The sequence below is a fragment of the Oratosquilla oratoria genome, chromosome 23 (assembly GCF_046742065.1).
Source record: "Oratosquilla oratoria isolate Oo_2021 chromosome 23, ASM4674206v1, whole genome shotgun sequence".
Lineage (NCBI taxonomy): Eukaryota > Metazoa > Arthropoda > Malacostraca > Stomatopoda > Squillidae > Oratosquilla > Oratosquilla oratoria.
Window position 1 is genome coordinate 42,138 of NC_134799.1, and position 18,781 is coordinate 60,918.

The following is an 18,781-nucleotide window of genomic DNA, read 5'->3' on the forward strand; positions in this document are numbered from 1 at the left end:
TACACTTTTTAATCCACCAAGGCATTTACTCGCTCCTCTCAATCTACATTCTACCTCCACCTTCACTCCACCTTTTCCTGCCACATTTGCACCCATGTATCTAAAACTATCCACTTCTTCCAGTCACTCTCCCTTAATGCTCACTTCCAGTCTACTACCGCTTTTACCCCTTGTACATCTCATCACCTTACTTTTACCCACATTTATCTTCAGCTTTCTTCTATCACACATTCTCCCAAACTCTGTAACCAACTTCCTCAATCCCTCCTCCGATCCTGCCACAAGCGCAGTGTCGTCTGCAAACAACAGCCGGCTCACCTCCCACTTTTCTCCATTTTCTTTAACCATCTCCAATCCCTGACCCAATACCCTTGCATTTACCTCTCGCAATACCCCATCCATGTATAAGTTGAACAGCCAGGGAGACATAACGCATCCTTCTCTCCATTTCTAATCCTGACACATGCTCTACTACCCTCGTAAAAACTCTTGACAGCTCCTAGAACCTTTCCCCCTATCCCATAAATCTGCAAAACCTCCCACAGTGCCTTTCTGTCTACCCTTGTCGTAAGCCTTTTCCAGATCCATAAAAGCCAAAAAAAACATCCTTCCCCTTTCCTATAGCTTTCTCACATATCTGTCTTATCACAAAAATCTGATCTGCACAACCTCTATCCGTCCTAAATCCACACTGTTCCTCACCAATTACTCCCTCTGTTCCTCCTAATCCTCTCAATCAAGATCCTCCCATAAGCCTTCCCAACTAAACTTAACAAGCTAATCCCTCTGAAACTACTACACTCACACTTGTCCCCTTTTCCCTTATAAAGTGGAACTATACAGGCACTCCTCCAGTCCTCCGGCACTCTACCCTCTCTCCAGCAGACATTAAATAACCTCACCAGCCAGTCCACCATCACTGTACCTCCTTTTTTCAGTTAACTGGTTGCAGATTTCAAATTTACACTCCTTAAGCATTCTTGGAAAAATTTCGTCTGGACCCGGGAATTTGTGGCTTTAAGCCTTTCAATCTGCTTGACTACTTCTACTTTACTTATGCTGATATTAGATAGACTACTTTCTTCATCCCCACTGAAAACACTGTATAACAATGAAAAAAAAAAAAACGGAAATGAGACTATCCTTTTCTAGAGTTATTTTTTGCGTAGATCACGAATATAACATCCGTTTCTTTCTGTGACCCTCCAGTTCTTCGTAAATAGCAGTGCCCGCAATGTCTATCTGAACGGTATTTTTTGTTGCTTTTACCATTTATATAATTTTTCACATAGCTATGTGGTTTTTTTTTCTTAACAGGATACAGAGTTAAGATGCCTAGAGAATGCAAGAATTCGCCAGACAAGTTTTGTTATATATGTGGATCAGTTACATTAACCCCTTCCATACGGTGCCGCACACGTAGGCGTCATGGGGAGCGAGTGTATTCGCGAGGCTGCCATATCGGCGTCTTGATTATATTTATTGTAGTCGCCCCTCCATAATGACATTCTTTCTAATTCTTTTGTAATCGCATTTTCTATGGTTATCAAAATTCACGGGTGAAGAGAGAACGATCGATATAAGCGGTGACTATATTTTATGATGTGAGTATTATTACGACACGTCGTACGGCTGGCATTGGTTGCTGCCACCGAGATCTAAGTCCATGACGCCTACGTGTGCGGCACCGTATGGAAGGGGTTAAGGCAATACAAGAGACAGTTGACTCAACGTGTAAAGAAACTTTATGAGCTGTACTTTGGATGTAAAGTGGGTGACCAGGACAAAAGCTGGGCACCTCACATATGTTGTGTCAGGTGTACAAGTTCCCTTTCTGCCTGGGTGAAAGGCAAAGGGACTGGCCTCATGTTTGGCGTACCAATGGTCTGGAGGGAGCCAAAGGACCACTCAACAGATTGCTACTTCTGCTTAACGGATATTAAAGGTGGGTGTTCAGTGTTTATTTTTTACTGTTTTTATATATATTTTCAAGAGATGTATCAATAAAAAAGATCGAAATACATAAGTTGCACTTCCACTATTTTTGCACGTGATCACAACCAATAGTATCCATTTTTAGTCTGATTTTATTTTATTTTCCTGCAGGTCGCAACAGAAAAGGCAAGAAATCTATCGTGTATCCAGATCTTCAGTCTGCTATTCGCCCAGTTCTACATTCAAGTGATATTCCTGTACCACAGCCGCCCTCTGAACTACCAAGCGATGACACGAGCAACTCAGACGATTCAGAATCTCAAGATGCAACATATACGACACAACTTGAATCTGATAAGAAACCACACCTCATCACCCAACCAGAACTCAATGATCTAGTTCGTGATCTAACACTTACTAAGCAACAGAGTGAACTCCTGGCCTCACGTTTGCAACAATGGCACCTGTTGGATGAAGCTCAAATTACAGTATTTAGGAAGCGTTCTGCAAATCTACAGGATTTCTTCACTTTGGAAAACAACTTGACTTATTGTAATGATATCAGAGGCCTATTCAGTGCCCTTGAGCTGTCCTATGAACCCAATGAGTGGAGGCTATTCATAGATGGATCCCTTTACAGCATAAAAGCAGTTCTGTTGCACATTGGGAACACCATGCCTTCAGTTCCAGTTGCTTACTCAGTCATTTTAAGAGAGACATATGAGAATCTTGCTTTTATTCTAGACCGCATAAGTTACAAAGAGCATGAGTGGTTAATTTGTGCAGACTTGAAAGTAGTAGCCATACTTAATGGGCTACAAACTGGATACACCAAATTTATGTGCTTTCTTTGCAAGTGGGACAGTAGGGCCAGATCAGAACATTATATACGCTCAGAATGGCCATCTCGGGAATCTCTGACGCTTGGATGCCATAATGTAATTCATGAGCCACTAGTTAAGAAGGAGAAAATCATTTTGCCACCACTGCATATAAAACTAGGCCTAATGAAGCAATTTACCAAAGCACTGCAACATAACAAGCCATGTTTCCAGTATCTCAAAGGGATCTTCCCTAAAATTAGTGATGCCAAGATTAAAGAGGGTATATTTGTAGGCCCTCAGATTCGCAAGCTTATAAATGATGAGGACTTTGAGGCGACAATGGATGAACCTGAGCTAGCGGCCTGGCATGCATTCAAAGATGTATGCAAAGGGCTTCTGGGAAAGCACCAAGAGTCCCAGCGAGAGCGTAAAGTGGAGAGGCTAATCAAATGCTACCAAGATCTCGGATGCAATATGTCACTGAAGATACACTTTCTTCATTCTCATCTGTCCTTTTTCCCAGAGAATGCAGCAGATGTGAGTGATGAACATGGAGAGAGGTTCCATCAAGATATAGCGTCAATGGAAAACAGGTACAAGGGAAAATGGAGCCCTGCTATGCTGGCTGACTTCTGTTGGAACCTGAAGCGTGACACGCCTGAGACGTCTTATAAAAGAAGAAGTAAATAATAGATTGTAGGTTAATACATCATATAAAGCTAACAAACATGCCGATTCATTACACTGGGGAACACTCATTTTGTTGCATTTAAAAAAAGACTTTTCTATAGTCAACTTGAGTGTGCTGATTTCAAATCTGAAGTCGGGTTTTGTCTGCAAGCTACAGATTTTATGCAATTTGACATTTTTATTTATTTTTTAAATTTTCGTTATTATAGGAAATTGCAATATCAGCCACAATTCTTTTGTTCACTTGAATCTTAAAACAGTATGAAAGCCATTTCTGTACATTTATTAAGGCAAAAGAAACAGAACATTAACAGAACATCTATCCCAAAGTTAGATTAGCATCCTTCAGAACATCACCACAGCTGATGGAAGCTTATCAATTTCTTTGTGTATTTTTTTCAGGCAGGAATTTGCGTTTGTAACTTTTGCGTTTGTACATTTCATCTGGGCAATTTCATTTAATGCTCCAGCAGTAGTCAGCCATCATACTTTTGTCCCAGCGCCCTTGGTAGCGTTCTTCCATGATCTTTAGGTCTTGGTGGAATCGTTCTCCTTGTTCGTCACTCACAGCCCCCAGGTTGTCAGGGAACTGATCAAGGTGGCTGTTCAAAATATGAAGCTTGATGCTCATGTTGCACCCGAGATCACGAAAAGCGAGGAGCATTCTGTTCACAAGTTCACTGTAGTTCTCCGCCTTATTGTTTCCAAGGAAGTTCTGAACAACTGCCACAAAGGATAACCATGCTGCCCTTTCTAAAGCGGTCATCTTAGCAACAAACTGATCATCACGAATTAGGGTTCGAATCTGTGGGCCATCAAACACGCCTGCTTTGATCTTCTCAAATGATAACCCTGGTAAAGCTGTGATGATGTGTTGGAAACATTCACCTTCGGTTTCCAGTGCCTTGACAAATTGTTTCATCAAACCTAATTTGATGTGAAGAGGAGGAAAGATGATCTTATCTCTGTTTACAATTGGGTCTTGTATGATATTTGGCATGCCTGCTTCAAGGGTGTCACGAATAGGCCAGTCCTTCTGGACCCAATGTCTGTCTCGTGCTCGGCTGTCCCACATACAGAGGAAACATGGAAACTTGGTGAAACCTTTCTGTTGTCCAAGAAGAAAGTTGACCATCTTTAAGTCTACACAAATTATCCAATTGTGCTCATGATACTTTAATAAGTCCATGACCATTCTCATATCATCATAGTCTTCCCGCAAATGCACTGAGTGACCGACAGGTACTGCTCCATAAACATTGCCATTATGTAAAAGAACACACTTTAGACTGCGTTTTGAACTGTCTAAAAAGAGTCTCCATTCAGCAGGACTATAGTAAGGTACACCCAGTTCTTTGAGAAGCCCTGGGATGTCATGGCAGTAAACAAACTGTCTGTCTTTTGAAAAGAAGGTCACAAAAAGCTGGTCACGCTTTCTGAAATATGATACTTTAACAGAGTGATCAACAAGATTTCTGCCTTGTAATCTTGATGCCAAAAGCTCTGCTGCTTTCTTTGAAAGACCTAAATCCCGCACTAAATCATTCAGTTCAGCCTGGGGAAGAGGCTTAGGGACGGGGAAAGGTTCAGTGTCTGAAGAACAGTCCTCCGATTGTGAACACTTTTCTGACAATTCACTGTCACAACTGTCTTGCTGGCTTGTATCATGTCCAATGTCTTTATCGTCCAATGAAGGCAAGCCTTTGAAAACTGGAACAGGTACTTCTTCAGAGTGCGGAACAGGCCGAATAGCTGAGGGAATGTTCGGATACGTAATCTTATGTCGGTTTTTCTTCCCAACACCCGTTGTGTTTACCATGCAGAAATAACAGTCAGTTACATGGTTGGTGGGTTCGCGCCAAATCATTGGAACTCCAAAAGGCAGACCTTTGCGTTTTCCTTTGGTCCAGTCTCGAAGCATTTCCTCACAATTGTGGCACACAACATGAGGAGCCCATTGCTTGTCTTGATCACCAAGATGAACTTCAAAATATGCCTTGTAGGCACGCTTGATGAACGAGGATATGTTACGTCTCTGACGATTGAGTGTGTAGCATCCACATATGTAGCAGAAGGCATCAGGCTTGTTTCTGCAATGATGTCTCATTCTGGAAGCCATGTTTGAACTGAAACAAAAGAAGAACGATCAAAATATTAGAAGCTATCTATATATATGGACGTTAAAATGCTTATACATGGTTTACGCAAGTTCACATATGTACAATTTCATTAACCTCAAATTGCATACAAACTAGAGCTTGTAGAGAAAAACTAATTTCAGATTTGAAATCAGCGCCTAAAACTCTTTCAAAATCCGTTAAAATATCCAATGTTACTGAAAAAGTGTTCCCCTGTGTTATATATTAATTAAATAAATACAATGAAGACATTTAATCTGACTTTGGGAGCAAAATATATTTATGGAACCTTGGAAATCTCTATTAATTGCATAATTATTAAAACAGCGATTTACAAAAAATTGTGACGTGGCACTGAACTTCATAATAAAACGCACATGAGAACTATGTTTTCTTCTTAATCCTGAAATTTGTTGTACAGTGAAATCGGATCGCAGTCAGGTACTTTATCTAACCTCTTATTAGTAAACACCGAGAGAAAATATTTGTTAAACTCCTCACTCACTTTTTCCTTCGATACTACACCGATACTACCATGACATTTTCATCATTTTTAATTGGTCCTATTCTTTCTTTATTTTTTGTTCTATGGAGATGAAAGCAACGCTTTGGGATCTTGCATGACTGGCAACCTTAATTTCATAATTACGTTTTGCTGTATGTGTATTCTTTTTAACCTGCTCGGCCATTTTGTTTTATCTTGATCTGAGATGCATTTCCCTATTTTCTATTTTTATGTAAAGTCCTCTTTTCATTCCAATTTCATGTTTCAATCTGTCCATCATCCATTTGGGAGTATTACCATTTTTCTGTATTGACTTCAGGGGGATAAATGTATTTTGTGCAGTAATAATTAAATCATTTAGATTGCTATACATTTCATCCAAATCGCTGACATGTCTGTTGAGCCCCTGCCCCCAAGTGACCTGACCCAAGGTATGCATACTACCCTCCGTGACCCGACCCCTGGTCATGTGCCGAGACCTAACCACGCCAATAATGTCTGAAATGTCTGTAACGCCTGTATGACATTTCATATTCAATTTCAAATAGGTTTTTATACTGTCAAAGTTTGCTCTCATGAAGTCTGGTACTTGGACAAAGTTCGTGCTTTTTAATTCTTCCCAAATAATATTAAATCTTATTTCTTGATGATCACTAGAGCCTAGAGCCCTAGACTATCTCCCACTTTTATGTTACTCATTAGGTGCTCATTATTAGTTAAAAGTAAGTCCAGAGTATTTTCTCCCCTCGTGGGATCAGTAATCATTTGTTTTAGGAAATTATCCTGCACCACATCTAAGAATTGTTTTGTTTCCTGATCTCCTACTAAAGTTTCCCAGTCAATGTTTCTATAAAAAAAATCTCCCGTGATAATGTTTTTGTACTGGGATACTCTGCAAATTTCATGAATCAGGGGATCAGTCTGCTCAATGCTGAGGTTAGGCCTATACAAGACACCAATAATAACTTTCTTATTCTTGCCTATAATCTCTACCCAAATAGATTCTGTACAGTCCTCTACCTCAATCGAATTGTTGATACATACATATATATACTAGGTACGGGATCAAAATTTTCAAAAAAAATTTAACCCTCAACTTATTGTTGCATATGAAAGACAACTTTATTAGAAACAAAATGCTTTTTAAATCTTTGAAATAGCTTGAAAAATAAAGGAAATGCGATTTTTTTAAATTATTTTTTTAGCCCTTTAGGTATGGAAGGCAGATGTGGAGGGAGTGAACATGAGGGGACGTCCTAGGATGAGGTGGATGGATGGGGTGAAGGGGGCTTTGGGGAAGAGGGGAATGTCTGTTGAGGAAGGAAGGGAGAGGACGGAAGACAGAGGTGAGTGGAGAATGGTTGTATATGGATGATGTTGTGATTGCATGAGGAGGAATGGGCAGGGGGGTGGGGGGTGGGGTAGTATGTGTGAGTAAATTTTGACGCAGCCCGAAGAGATTTCTCCCCGTCCTCTCCTTATATGCAAGGGGGGACGGAGAGGGGGGGTCGCCGATTAAATGAAGCGGCCTTGCTGTGGATGTGCTGTGTCTTGCGACACTGCTTCTGACCCAGGGCGGTGGGCAGGGTGCAGGGATGACCCGTCATCCAGGAGGTGCTCAGATGAGAGGGAGGGTGGGAGGGATGTGGAGTGTATGTAGGGATGAAATGGGTGGGAGTGTTTTTATCCCTTTCCCTTTTTGGCTACCTCCCTTGTAAGGGGGAAAAAGCCTTGGTATATGTATGTATGTATGTATTTTTTAGTCTGCATTTTTGGCTAGACTTTACCATAACAAAATGTTAGAATTAAGGGTAGTAATTTGTAAAGATTCCGGTAAAGAAATATACATTAACTCTAAACCACTGGTCCAATTTTATTGAAATTCGGTAAACTTGGGTTTTAAGGATCAACAAATCACATGAGCATGTCAAAAACAATGCAAGACATCTCCATCATACCATATTTGCCTTTTCATGGCAACCATGAAGTTGTAAATTTTCAGATTATCATCAATAAAATCCAAACCACTGGCCCAATTGACATGCAACTTAGCATGTAAAGGTTTTATGGGCCAATAAATCACCTGAGCATGTCAACAGCATTGCAGGACCCTCTTCTTATACCATTCTTACTAACACCTATCATGTGGTACTCCCCCAGGTAGGCGTAGCTCCTCCTTGGGGATCGGTGCCATCTGCGTAGAGCTGATGGCCAGGGGTGGTTGCTGCTGATTGGCCCCCAACTCTTGGGGTTGGGGGGTGGTCCCACGACGTAGACGTTGCAGCTCCAGGAATGCTCATGTGTCATATAATGGCCAATCATCGCACATCAGAAACATTAAGAACGGAGTACCACAGGGCTCAGTTCTATCCCCCACATTATTTAATCTATACATGCATGACTTACCCACACCAGACACCTCAGAAATACAAATCTCTTCCTACGCAGATGACATAACAATCACATGCACACATCGTAACACAGACAAAGCTGCAGAAATAATCCAGCCTTACCTTGACACACTCAACACATGGTTCATCACAAACAGACTCAAAATAGCTCCAACCAAATCTACAGCAACACTTCTCACCAACTGGACAAAAGAACACAAATACATACCTCATCTCTACATCAACAACACTCTAATACCACACACAAACACACCGAAAATTCTTGGTGTAACATACGATACATCGATGTCTTTCAAACAACACATCACAAACATAAAAAACAAATGCACACCTAGACTTAACGCACTTAAGTCAATCACTGGAACAACATTTGGACAAACTAATATAACAATATACAAACAATGCATACGCTCAGTGATGAATTATGCGAGTCCTGCATGGGCTCCTAATCTCAGTGAGACACACCACAACACCCTTCAAATCATACAAAACAAAGCCCGAAAAACAATTACAGGCTGCACAAATACAACACCTACAGACCATTTACACCATGAAACAAAAGTCCTCAAAGTCAAGGACCACCTCGACATGAGAGGCACACAAACACTTGCTGCAGCCACCACAAACACATCACACCCGCTACACTACATAGCAGAACACCCACACACACCAAGAAACATTAAAACTACACCCAAAGACCTTTATTACGCACAGATACTCTCTTCTCTTCCTCCACAACCACCAAATACCAGCCTCCGGAAACATATTCATAATCATATCACTCACCGCTCCATTAACACACTGAAAGACAACACACTGCTGCATGCCAGACCCCCTGATATCCACCCTTCTGAATCCTCTCTCCCACGAAAGGACAGAATCCACTTGGCCAGACTGCGATGCGGTCACCACCCAGCACTTCTAAGCTACCAGAAGAGGCTGGACGACTGTGTTGTGAACAGCTGCCCAGGATGTAACACTTCACCCCATACCATACAACACATAATGGAAGACTGCATTATACACAATCATGCACGCAAACAACACAACATACACTCTATAAAGGATTTGTGGGAAAACCCAGTTTCGGCTGTGGCCTTCCTTGGGGAGACGGGACTGCTCGGACAGACAGTCTAGGGAACGACAACAACAACAACACCACCACCTATCATGTTGCCATGGCAACTGTTGTCAATTAAGAAATAATCAATAAAATCCAAACCACTGGACCAATTGACATGCAACTTGGCATGTGAAGGTTTTATAGGTCAACAAATCACCTTGCAGGGCCTTCTTCTTATACCATTCTTACTAACACCTATCATGTTGCCATGGCAACTGTTGTCAATTTAGAAATAATCTATAAAATCCAAACAGCTGGCCCAATTGACATGCAACTTGGCATGTGAAGGTTTTATGGGTTAACAAATCACCTGAGCATGTCATTAACATTGCAGGACCTTCTTTTTGTACCATTCTTACTAACACCTATCATGTTGCCATGGCAACTGTTGTCAATTTAGAAATAATAAAATCCAAACCGCTGGCCCAATTGACATGCAACTTGGTATGTGAAGACTTTATGGGTCAATAAATCACCTGAGCATGTCATTAACATTGCAGGACCTTCTTCTTATACCATTCTTACTAACACCTATCATGTTGCCATGGCAACTGTTGTCAATTTAGAAATAATCTATAAAATCCAAACTGCTGACCCAATTGACATGCAACTTGGCATGTGAAGGTTTTATCATAAAGCCCGATTCTTCAAAAGCAAACAAATATTCACCGATTCAAACGCAAATTTGGTTATCAACCTCGGCAAATTAATTTTCTTAGTAAAAATATTAAGGTAAGGCATCAATAAAATATTATTTAAATGTAAGAAAATTGTTTTTTGATTTATTTTCTCCCGGTTATGAGCAGCTTAAGATCGTTGTGTATTATACACTTGGTGATTTGTTGACCCAAAAACCATTACATGCCTAGTTGCATGTCAATTGGGCCAGTGGTTTGGATTTTATTGATTATTTCTAAATTGACAACAGTTGCCATGGCAACATGATAGGTGTTAGTAAGGATGGTATAAGAAGGTCCTGCAATGTTAATGACATGCTCAGGTGATTTATTGACCCATAAAATTTATGGGTCAATAAATCACCTGAGCATTAATATTGAAGGACCTTCTTATACCATTCTTACTAACATCTATCATGTTGTCATGGCAACTGTTGTCAATTTAGAAATAATCAATAAAATTCAAACCACTGGCCCAATTGACATGCAACTTGGTTGATTGATTGATTTGTGGAATTGTTGCCTTAAAAGGCCAAACGGCGGAGCCGGGCCATTCGGCGCACATGCAACTTGGCATGCGAAGATTTTTGGGTAAAAAAATCACCAAGTGTATATTACCCAATGATACTGAGCTGCTAATATATGGGAGAAAATGGGTTAAAAAACAACATTATCACATTAAAATATAATGTTATTGAAGTCTTACCTTAATATTTTTACTCGAAAAACCAAATTTGCGTTTGAATTGGTGAATATTTATTTGCTTTTGAAGAATCAGGTATACACTTGCACAATAACAAGATAATTTGAATATCACGCGCATACTCTGAACGCTTAAAGCATTCAAACTAAGCCAAACAAAATCCAACGGGTCGCAAAATTATGGCGATGTAAACAGTACCAGTGCGATCGTAGTGCCGCGCTTGTTTTCGCGCGTACCTATATATACCAAGGCTTTTTCCCCCTTACAAGGGGGGTAGCCAAAAAGAAAAGGCAAAAAATCATTCCCACCCATTCCATTCCTAAATATATTCCACTCCCCTTCACCCTCCCTCTTATCTTAGCACCTCCTGGATGACGGGTCATCCCTGCACCTTGTCCACTGCCCTGGATCAGAGGCAGTGTTGCAAGGCACAGCACATCCACAGCAAGGCCGCTTCATTAAATTGGCACCCCCCCCTCTCCGTCCCCCCATTGCATAAAAGGAGAGGACGGGGAGAAATCCCTTCGGGCTGCGTCAAATTTTGCTCACACATACTACCTCACACATATCCCCCCACACATTCCACCTCATGCAATCACATCATCCATATACAACCATTCTCCATTCACCCGTCTTCTGTCCTCTCCCGTCCTTCCTCAACAGACATTCCCCTCTTCCCCAAAGCCCCCTTCACCCCATCCATCCACCTCATCCTAGGACGTCTCCTCATGTTCACTCCCTCCACATCTGCCTTCCATACCTCTTTTACTAGTCTTTTTTCACTCATTCTTTCCATGTGTCCAAACCATCCTAATATTCTTTCATCAACCCTATCTCCCAACTCCCTTTCCACCTGTTCTCCTCCTCACCTCCTCATTTCTCACTCTATCTAGCCTAGTAACCCCTATCATACTTCTCAGACACCTCATCTCAAACACATTCAAACTCCTTCTCTCTTCCTCTCTTATGTTCCATGTTTCTGCTTCATACGGTGCTGTTGGCACAATCACTCCTTCATACAGTCTCCTCTTAGCATCCATTCCCAGATGTCTATTCCTCATTACACTTTTTAATCCACCAAGGCATTTACTTGCTCCTTTCAATCTACATTCTACCTCCACCTTCACTCCATCTTTTCCTGCCATATTTGCACCCATGTATCTAAAACCATCCACTTCCTCCAGTCACTCTCCCTTAACCACTTCCATACGGTGACGCCTACGTAGGCGGCTTGAGGAGCAAGTGGGTACTCGTTGCCGATGTTGCCATATTGATTATATTTATTGTAGTCGTACCTACTTAATTTTCATTCTCTCTAAACTGGCTTCATCAGTTTTCTATGGTTATCAAAATACAAGGTGAAAGAGAACAAACGATTGAGCACTGACTTTATTTTCTATAATGCGATTATTATGACGCAACATCGCACGTCGGGCAGCTAATGCTGCCAGACATGTGATGTGCCCCGTAGTGAAGAGGTTAATGCTCACTTCCAGTCTGCTGCCACTTTCACCCCTTGTACATCTCATCACCTTACTTTTACCCACATTTATCCTCTGATCGTGCCACAAGCGCAGTGTCGTCCGCAAACAACAGCTGGCTCACCTCCCACTTTTCTCCATTTTCTTTAACCATCTCCAATCCCTGACCCAATACCCTTGCATTTACCTCTCGCACCACCCCATCCATGTATAAGTTGAACAGCCAGGGAGACATAACACATCCCTGACAAAGTCCCACCTTTACCTCAAACCACTCACTCTCTCCATTTCTAATCCTGACACATGCTCTACTACTCCCGTAAAAACTCTTGACAGCTCCTAGAACCTTTCCTCCTATCCCGTATATCTGCAGAACCTCCCACAATGCCTTCCTGTCTACCCTGTCATAAGCCTTTTCCAGATCCATAAAAGCCAAAAAAACATCCTTCCCCTTTCCTATAGCCTTTTCACATATCTGTCTTTCCACAAAAATTTGATCTACACAACCTCTACCCGTCCTAAATCCACACTGTTCCTCACCAATTACTCCCTCTGTTCCTCTCCTAATCCTCTCAATCAAGATCCTCCCATAAGCCTTCCCAACTACACTTAACAAGCTAATCCCTCTGAAACTACTACACTCACACTTTTACCCTTTTCCCTTGTAAAGTGGAACTATACAGGCACTTCTCTAGTCCTCCGGCACTCTACCCTCTCTCCAGCAAATATTAAATAACCTCACCAGCCAGTCCACCATCACTGTACCTTCTTTTTTTAGACATTCTGCATGGCAGAGTAATAAAAAGATGTTTTGGAAAGAAATTAAGAGAGGAAGAGGAGGCAAATCAAGTAGAGAAGAAAAGGTAAATGGTGCAGATGGAGAGATGATAATGGAAGAGAAGGCAGTAAGGGGAAGATGGGCAGAATATTTTAGGGAGTTGCTAAATGTGAAGGAGGATAGGGAGGGAAAGATAGCTGCAGTGGGAAATGCGAAGAAAATAAGAGTGATGAGTGAGGAGAATGGAGGAGAATTAAGGAAGGATGAGGTGAAGGCAGTTGTTAAGATGATGAAAGCAGGTAAGGCACGAGTGCCTGTATAGTTCCTCTTTACAAGGGAAAAGGGAACAAGTGTGAATGTAGTAGTTTCAGAGGGATTAGCTTGTTAAGTGTAGTTGGGAAGGCTTATGGGAGGATCTTGATTGAGAGGATTAGGAGAGGAACAGAAGGAGTAATTGGTGAGGAACAGTGTGGATTTAGGACGGGTAGAGGTTGTATAGATCAGATCTTTGTGGTAAGACAGATATGTGAGAAAGCTATAGGAAAGGGGAAGGATGTTTTTTGGGCTTTTATGGATCTGGAAAAGGCTTATGATAGGGTAGACAGAAAGGCACTGTGAGAGGTTATGCACATATACGGGATAGGAGGAAAGCTTCTCGGAGCTGTCAAGAGTTTTTATGAGAGTAGTAGAGCTTGTGTCAGGATTGGAAATGGAGAGAGTGAATGGTTCGAGGTAAAGGTGGGACTTCATCAAGGATGCGTTATGTTGCCCTGGCTGTTCAACTTATACATGGATGGGGTGGTGCGAGAGGTAAATGCAAGGGTAGTGGGTCAGGGATTGGAGATGGTTAAAGAAAATGGAGAAAAGTGGGAGGTGAGCCAGCTGTTGTTTGCAGACGACACTGCATTTGTGGCAGGATCGGAGGAGGGATTGAGGAAGTTGGTGGCAGAGTTTGGGAGAGTATGTGATAGAAGAAAGCTAAAGATAAATGTAGGTAAAAGTAAGGTGATGAGATGTACAGAGGGTGAAAGTGGCAGCAGACTTGAAGTGAGCATTCAGGGAGAGTGACTGGAGGAAGTAGATAGTTTTAGATACTTGGGTGCAAATGTGGCAGGAAAAGGTGGAGTGGAGGTGGAGGCAGAATGTAGATTGAGAGAGGCGAGTAAATGCCTTGGTGGATTAAAGTGTAATGAGGAATAGACATTTGGGAATGGATGCTAAGAGAAGACTGTATGAAGGAGTGATTGTGCCAACAGCACTGTATGGGGCAGAAACATGGAACATAAGAGAAGAAGAGAGAAGGAGTTTGAATGTGTTTGAGATGAGGTGTCTGAGAAGTATGATGGGGGCTACTAGGCTAGATAGAGTGAGAAATGAGGAGGTGAGGAGAACAGGGGTGGAAAAGGAGCTGGGAGATAGGGTTGATGAAAGAATATTAGGATGGTTTGGACACATGGAAAGAATGAGTGAAGAAAGACTAGTAAAAGAGGTATGGAAGGCAGATGTGGAGGGAGTGAACATGAGGGAACGTCCTAGGATGAGGTGGATGGATGGGGTGAAGGGGGCTTTGGGGAAGAGGGGAATGTCTGTTGAGGAAGGACGGGAGAGGACACACAACAGGGGTGAATGGAGAATGGTTGTATATGGATGATGTTGTGATTGCATGAGGTGGAATGTATGGGGGGATGGGGGGTGAGGTAGTATGTGTGAGCAAAATTTGACGCAGCCTGAAGGGATTTCTCCCTGTCCTCTCCTTTTATGCAATGGGGGAACGGAGAGGGGGGGGGGCGCGGATTTAATGAAGCGGCCTTGCTGTGGATGTGCTGTGTCTTGCGACACTGCTTCTGACCCAGGGCAGTGGACAAGGTGCAGGGATGACCCATCATCCAGGAGGTGCTCAGTTAAGAGGGAGGGTGGAGGGGTGTGGAGTGTATTCAGGGTTGGAATGGGTGGAAATGATTTTATGCCTTTCCCTTTTTGGCTACCTCCCTTGTAAGGGGGAAAAAGCCTTGGTATATGTATGTATGTATGCATGGCATCCATCCACACCAGGTGCCTTACCTGCTTTCATCATCTTAACAACTGCCGTTATTTCATCCTTCCTTATTTCTCCTCCATTATCCTCACTCATCACCATCATTTTCTTAGCATTTCCCACTGAAGCTATCTTTCCCTCCCTATCCTCCTTCACATTTAGCAACTCCCTAAAATACTCTGCCCATCTTCCTCTCACTGCCTTCTCTTCCATTATCATCTCTCCATCTGCACCTTTTATCTTTTCTTCTCTACTTGATTCGCCTCCTCTTCCTCTTTTAATTTCTTTCCAAAACATTTTTTTATTACTTTCAAAATTTTCTGTCATATGCTTACCCCATTTCACGTCTGCTCTCCTCTTTGCCTCTTAGCTTTACTTCTCTTCTCTTTACTTTGTACCTCTCATATGATTCCCTCGTCCTAATTTATAACCAATCTATGAAAGCCTGCTTCTTCTCTTCTACACCCTTCTTTGCTTTCTCATCCCACCACTCACTACCCATCCTTCTATTTCCTCCCACCCTCCTTGTTCCACACACCATCTTTGCACACCTTATGACTCCCTCCTTGAACCATCCCCATTCCTCCTCCACTCCTAGTTCTACTCTATCCTTTACTCCCTCCCACTCCTCTCTCAGCTTCTTCTAATACTCCTTCTCCTTTTCTTTCTCATTTAAGCAGTTCACTCTAAATACCTCCCTACCTTCTGCCCTTTTCCTCTTTCTCCACCTATTCTCCACTCTCAACTTACCTTCAATCCAAAAAATTATCTAATTATTCCCCTACTCTCTCCCCTTAGAATATGTACATTCTTAACTCTTCCTACTATATTCCTGGTTACCACTATATGGTCCATTAATGCTCTACCACCCTTCCATCCACCACCCTCTACCATGTGTACTTATGCTCAACTTTCTTACTAAACACTATTTGCTCTCATCAACTCTCTTTTGAGACACATCTCCACCATCAACTCTCCACTATGATTTTTTCCTGGAACTCCATACTACCCTATCGCTCCATCTATTGGTTTATTTCCTACTCTAGAATTAGGGTCTTCCAATACCACTATATTTACATTTCCCCCCAATCCCTCTATGCACTCATTTAAATCCATTCAAAATGCCTCCCTTTCCTCTACACATTTCTCACTACCCGCCCCAGACGCACTTACAAAAACCCACATATCCCTTCCCAGCTTCACCTTCATCCACATTAAGCTTGAAGAAACCTCCTTTCACTCCACTACACGCTTACCTATTTCTTCACTTATTAGTACAGCCACCCCTTCTCTCCCTCATCCATCTCTTCTCTCCTGAGAACCTCCCAACTACACTCCCAAACTCACACTCACCCTTCCCTTTCAACTTAGTTTCACTCAATGCCAACCCATCCATCTTTCTTTTCACAAACATACTGCCTTTCTCTTCCCTTGTACTCTCATCTGTACCACATCCACACACATTAAAAGACCCAAACCTTAGGGCATTGGTTAGAAAACTCCTGGACCCTCTTATTCCTTTACTTTTATCTAGGAATGTCCCCTTTGGGGCTACAGGTAGCAGGATTCCTAGTCCTATCCCCATCCCGTTTTTTGTCTCCTCATACAACTCAAGTGTGAAGACTTGGTGGCAGCATTCTTTTCCCCCACCACAGGGTAGGTGAAAAAAGGAAATGAATATTCAGAGAAATGGTATAGGACAGTAACAAAGGGTGGGGGGACAGTAACAAAGGGTGGGGGGACAGCCTAATGGAGGGACAGTCACAGTACAATAAGTGTCATCATTTTTCTATGAATAGAGACTTCCTCTATCACAGACAAAATGATGTGTGGCTCTGATCCATAGGGGTGCCCCATATAGACCCTAAAGTATCAACTGCATGCTACTTTGCCACAATAACATGCAGCCAATACCCCAGAGCATCGACGAAGATGGCACACTCTCCAAATTGACATATGATCAAAGATTGTCCAAATTGGAACTACCAACTCTGGAACAAAGAGAAAGAGGATATCTACTGTAGCAACTATTTATAGAATCATGAAAGGAATGGAAGTCCTAGATAGAGATGATTTATTAAAGTAGGACAAGAGAAAAACAAAAGGACATGAAAAGAAACTCAAAAAGGATAGTTATAGATGAAATCTGAAAAAGAATAGCTTCCCACACAGAGTGGTGGATATCTGGTAAACAACTGCCCCCACCCCATCCCTCCCCATTTCTCTTCCATTTTCATCACTCATTTTCTTAGTGCTTTCCACTGCAACCATCCCTCTCTCGTCATCCTCCTTCACATTTAGTAACTCCCTTAACTACTCTGCCCATCTTCTGCTTACTGCCATCTCCTACACCATACTCTCCATCTGCACCCTTCACCCTTTCTCACTTAATTCCCCTCCTCTTTCTCTTTGTTTATTTCCAAAATATCTTTTTATTACTTTCAAAATTTTCTCTCATACTCTTACCCCATTTCACATCTGCTCTCCTCTTTGCCTCTTTTATCTTATGCTTTACTTCTCTTTTCTTTTCTTTGTACCTCTCATATGATCCCCTTGTCCTATTTTGTAACCAATCTGTGAAAGCTCATTCTTCTCTTCTAGAACCTTCTTTGCTTCCTCATCCCACCACTCACTACCCTTTCTACTATTTCCTCCCATCCTCCTTGTTCCACACAGATTTTGCACACCATGCAACTCCCTCCTTGTACCATCCCCATTCCTCCTCCACTAGTGAGGTTGTTTAATGTGTCTCTAATGGAGGGTAGAGTGCCAGAGGACTGGAGGAGTGCCTAAATATTTCTGCTTTACAAGGGAAAAGGGGACAAATGTGAGTAGTAGTTTCAGAGGAATTAGTTTGTTTGAGTGTAGTTGAGAAGATATATGGGAGGGTTTTGAGAGGTTTAGGAGAGGAACATAGGGAGTAATTGTTGAGGAACAGTGTGGGTTTAGGAAAGGTAGGGGTTACGTGGATTAGATATTTGTGGTAAGGCAGATATATGAGAAACCTTTAACAAAATGTAAGGATCTTTTCTGGGCCTTTAAGGATCAGAAAAAGGTTTATGACAGAATAGAGAGGCATTATGAGAGGTTTTGCAGATATACGGCATTGGAGGAAGCTGTCAAGGGCATTCAAGAGATTCTATGAGAGTTGTAGACCCTTTGTTAGAATTAGAAATGGAAAGAGTTAGTGGTTAGAGGTAAAGGTGGGACTGTGACAGGGATGCGTCATGTTGGTATGGCTGTTCAATGTGTACATGAATGGGATGTTGCAGAAGGTAAATGTGAGGGTAATGGGCAGGGGACTGGAGGTGGTTAAAGAAAATGGAGAAAAGTGAGAGGTGAGTCTGTTGCTCTTTGAGGACACTGCACTTGTGGTTTGGTGAGAGGGGGGATTAAGGTTGTTAGTGATGGAGTTTGGGAAGGTATGCAAAAGGAGAAAATTTGAAGGTAAATATGGGTAAAAGTAAAGTGATGAGATGTA

The 18,781-nt window shown here is 42.0% G+C and overlaps 1 protein-coding gene across 1 annotated transcript; it reads left to right on the forward strand.

Moving 5' to 3' along the window:
* The first annotated feature begins 1,137 nt into the window (after nucleotides 1-1,137).
* On the forward strand, nucleotides 1,138-18,445 carry LOC143038155 (uncharacterized). Its single transcript, XM_076207173.1, has 3 exons — nucleotides 1,138-1,945; nucleotides 2,107-2,423; nucleotides 18,344-18,445. Exons 1-3 carry the CDS (start codon nucleotides 1,867-1,869, stop codon nucleotides 18,443-18,445), a joined length of 498 nt encoding a protein of 165 aa, XP_076063288.1. The 5' UTR covers nucleotides 1,138-1,866.
* The last annotated feature ends 336 nt before the right edge of the window (nucleotides 18,446-18,781 follow it).

Coding starts and splice junctions, on each gene's coding strand:
- LOC143038155 (XM_076207173.1), top strand. CDS start 1,867: ATGTTTGGCGTACCAATGGTCTGGAGGGAGCCAAAGGACCACTCAACA. Junction 1,946..2,106: donor CTGCTTAACGGATATTAAAG/GTGGGTGTTCAG, acceptor ATTTTCCTGCAG/GTCGCAACAGAAAAGGCAAG. Junction 2,424..18,343: donor TGGATGAAGCTCAAATTACA/GTATTTAGGAAG, acceptor TGGGCCTTTAAG/GATCAGAAAAAGGTTTATGA.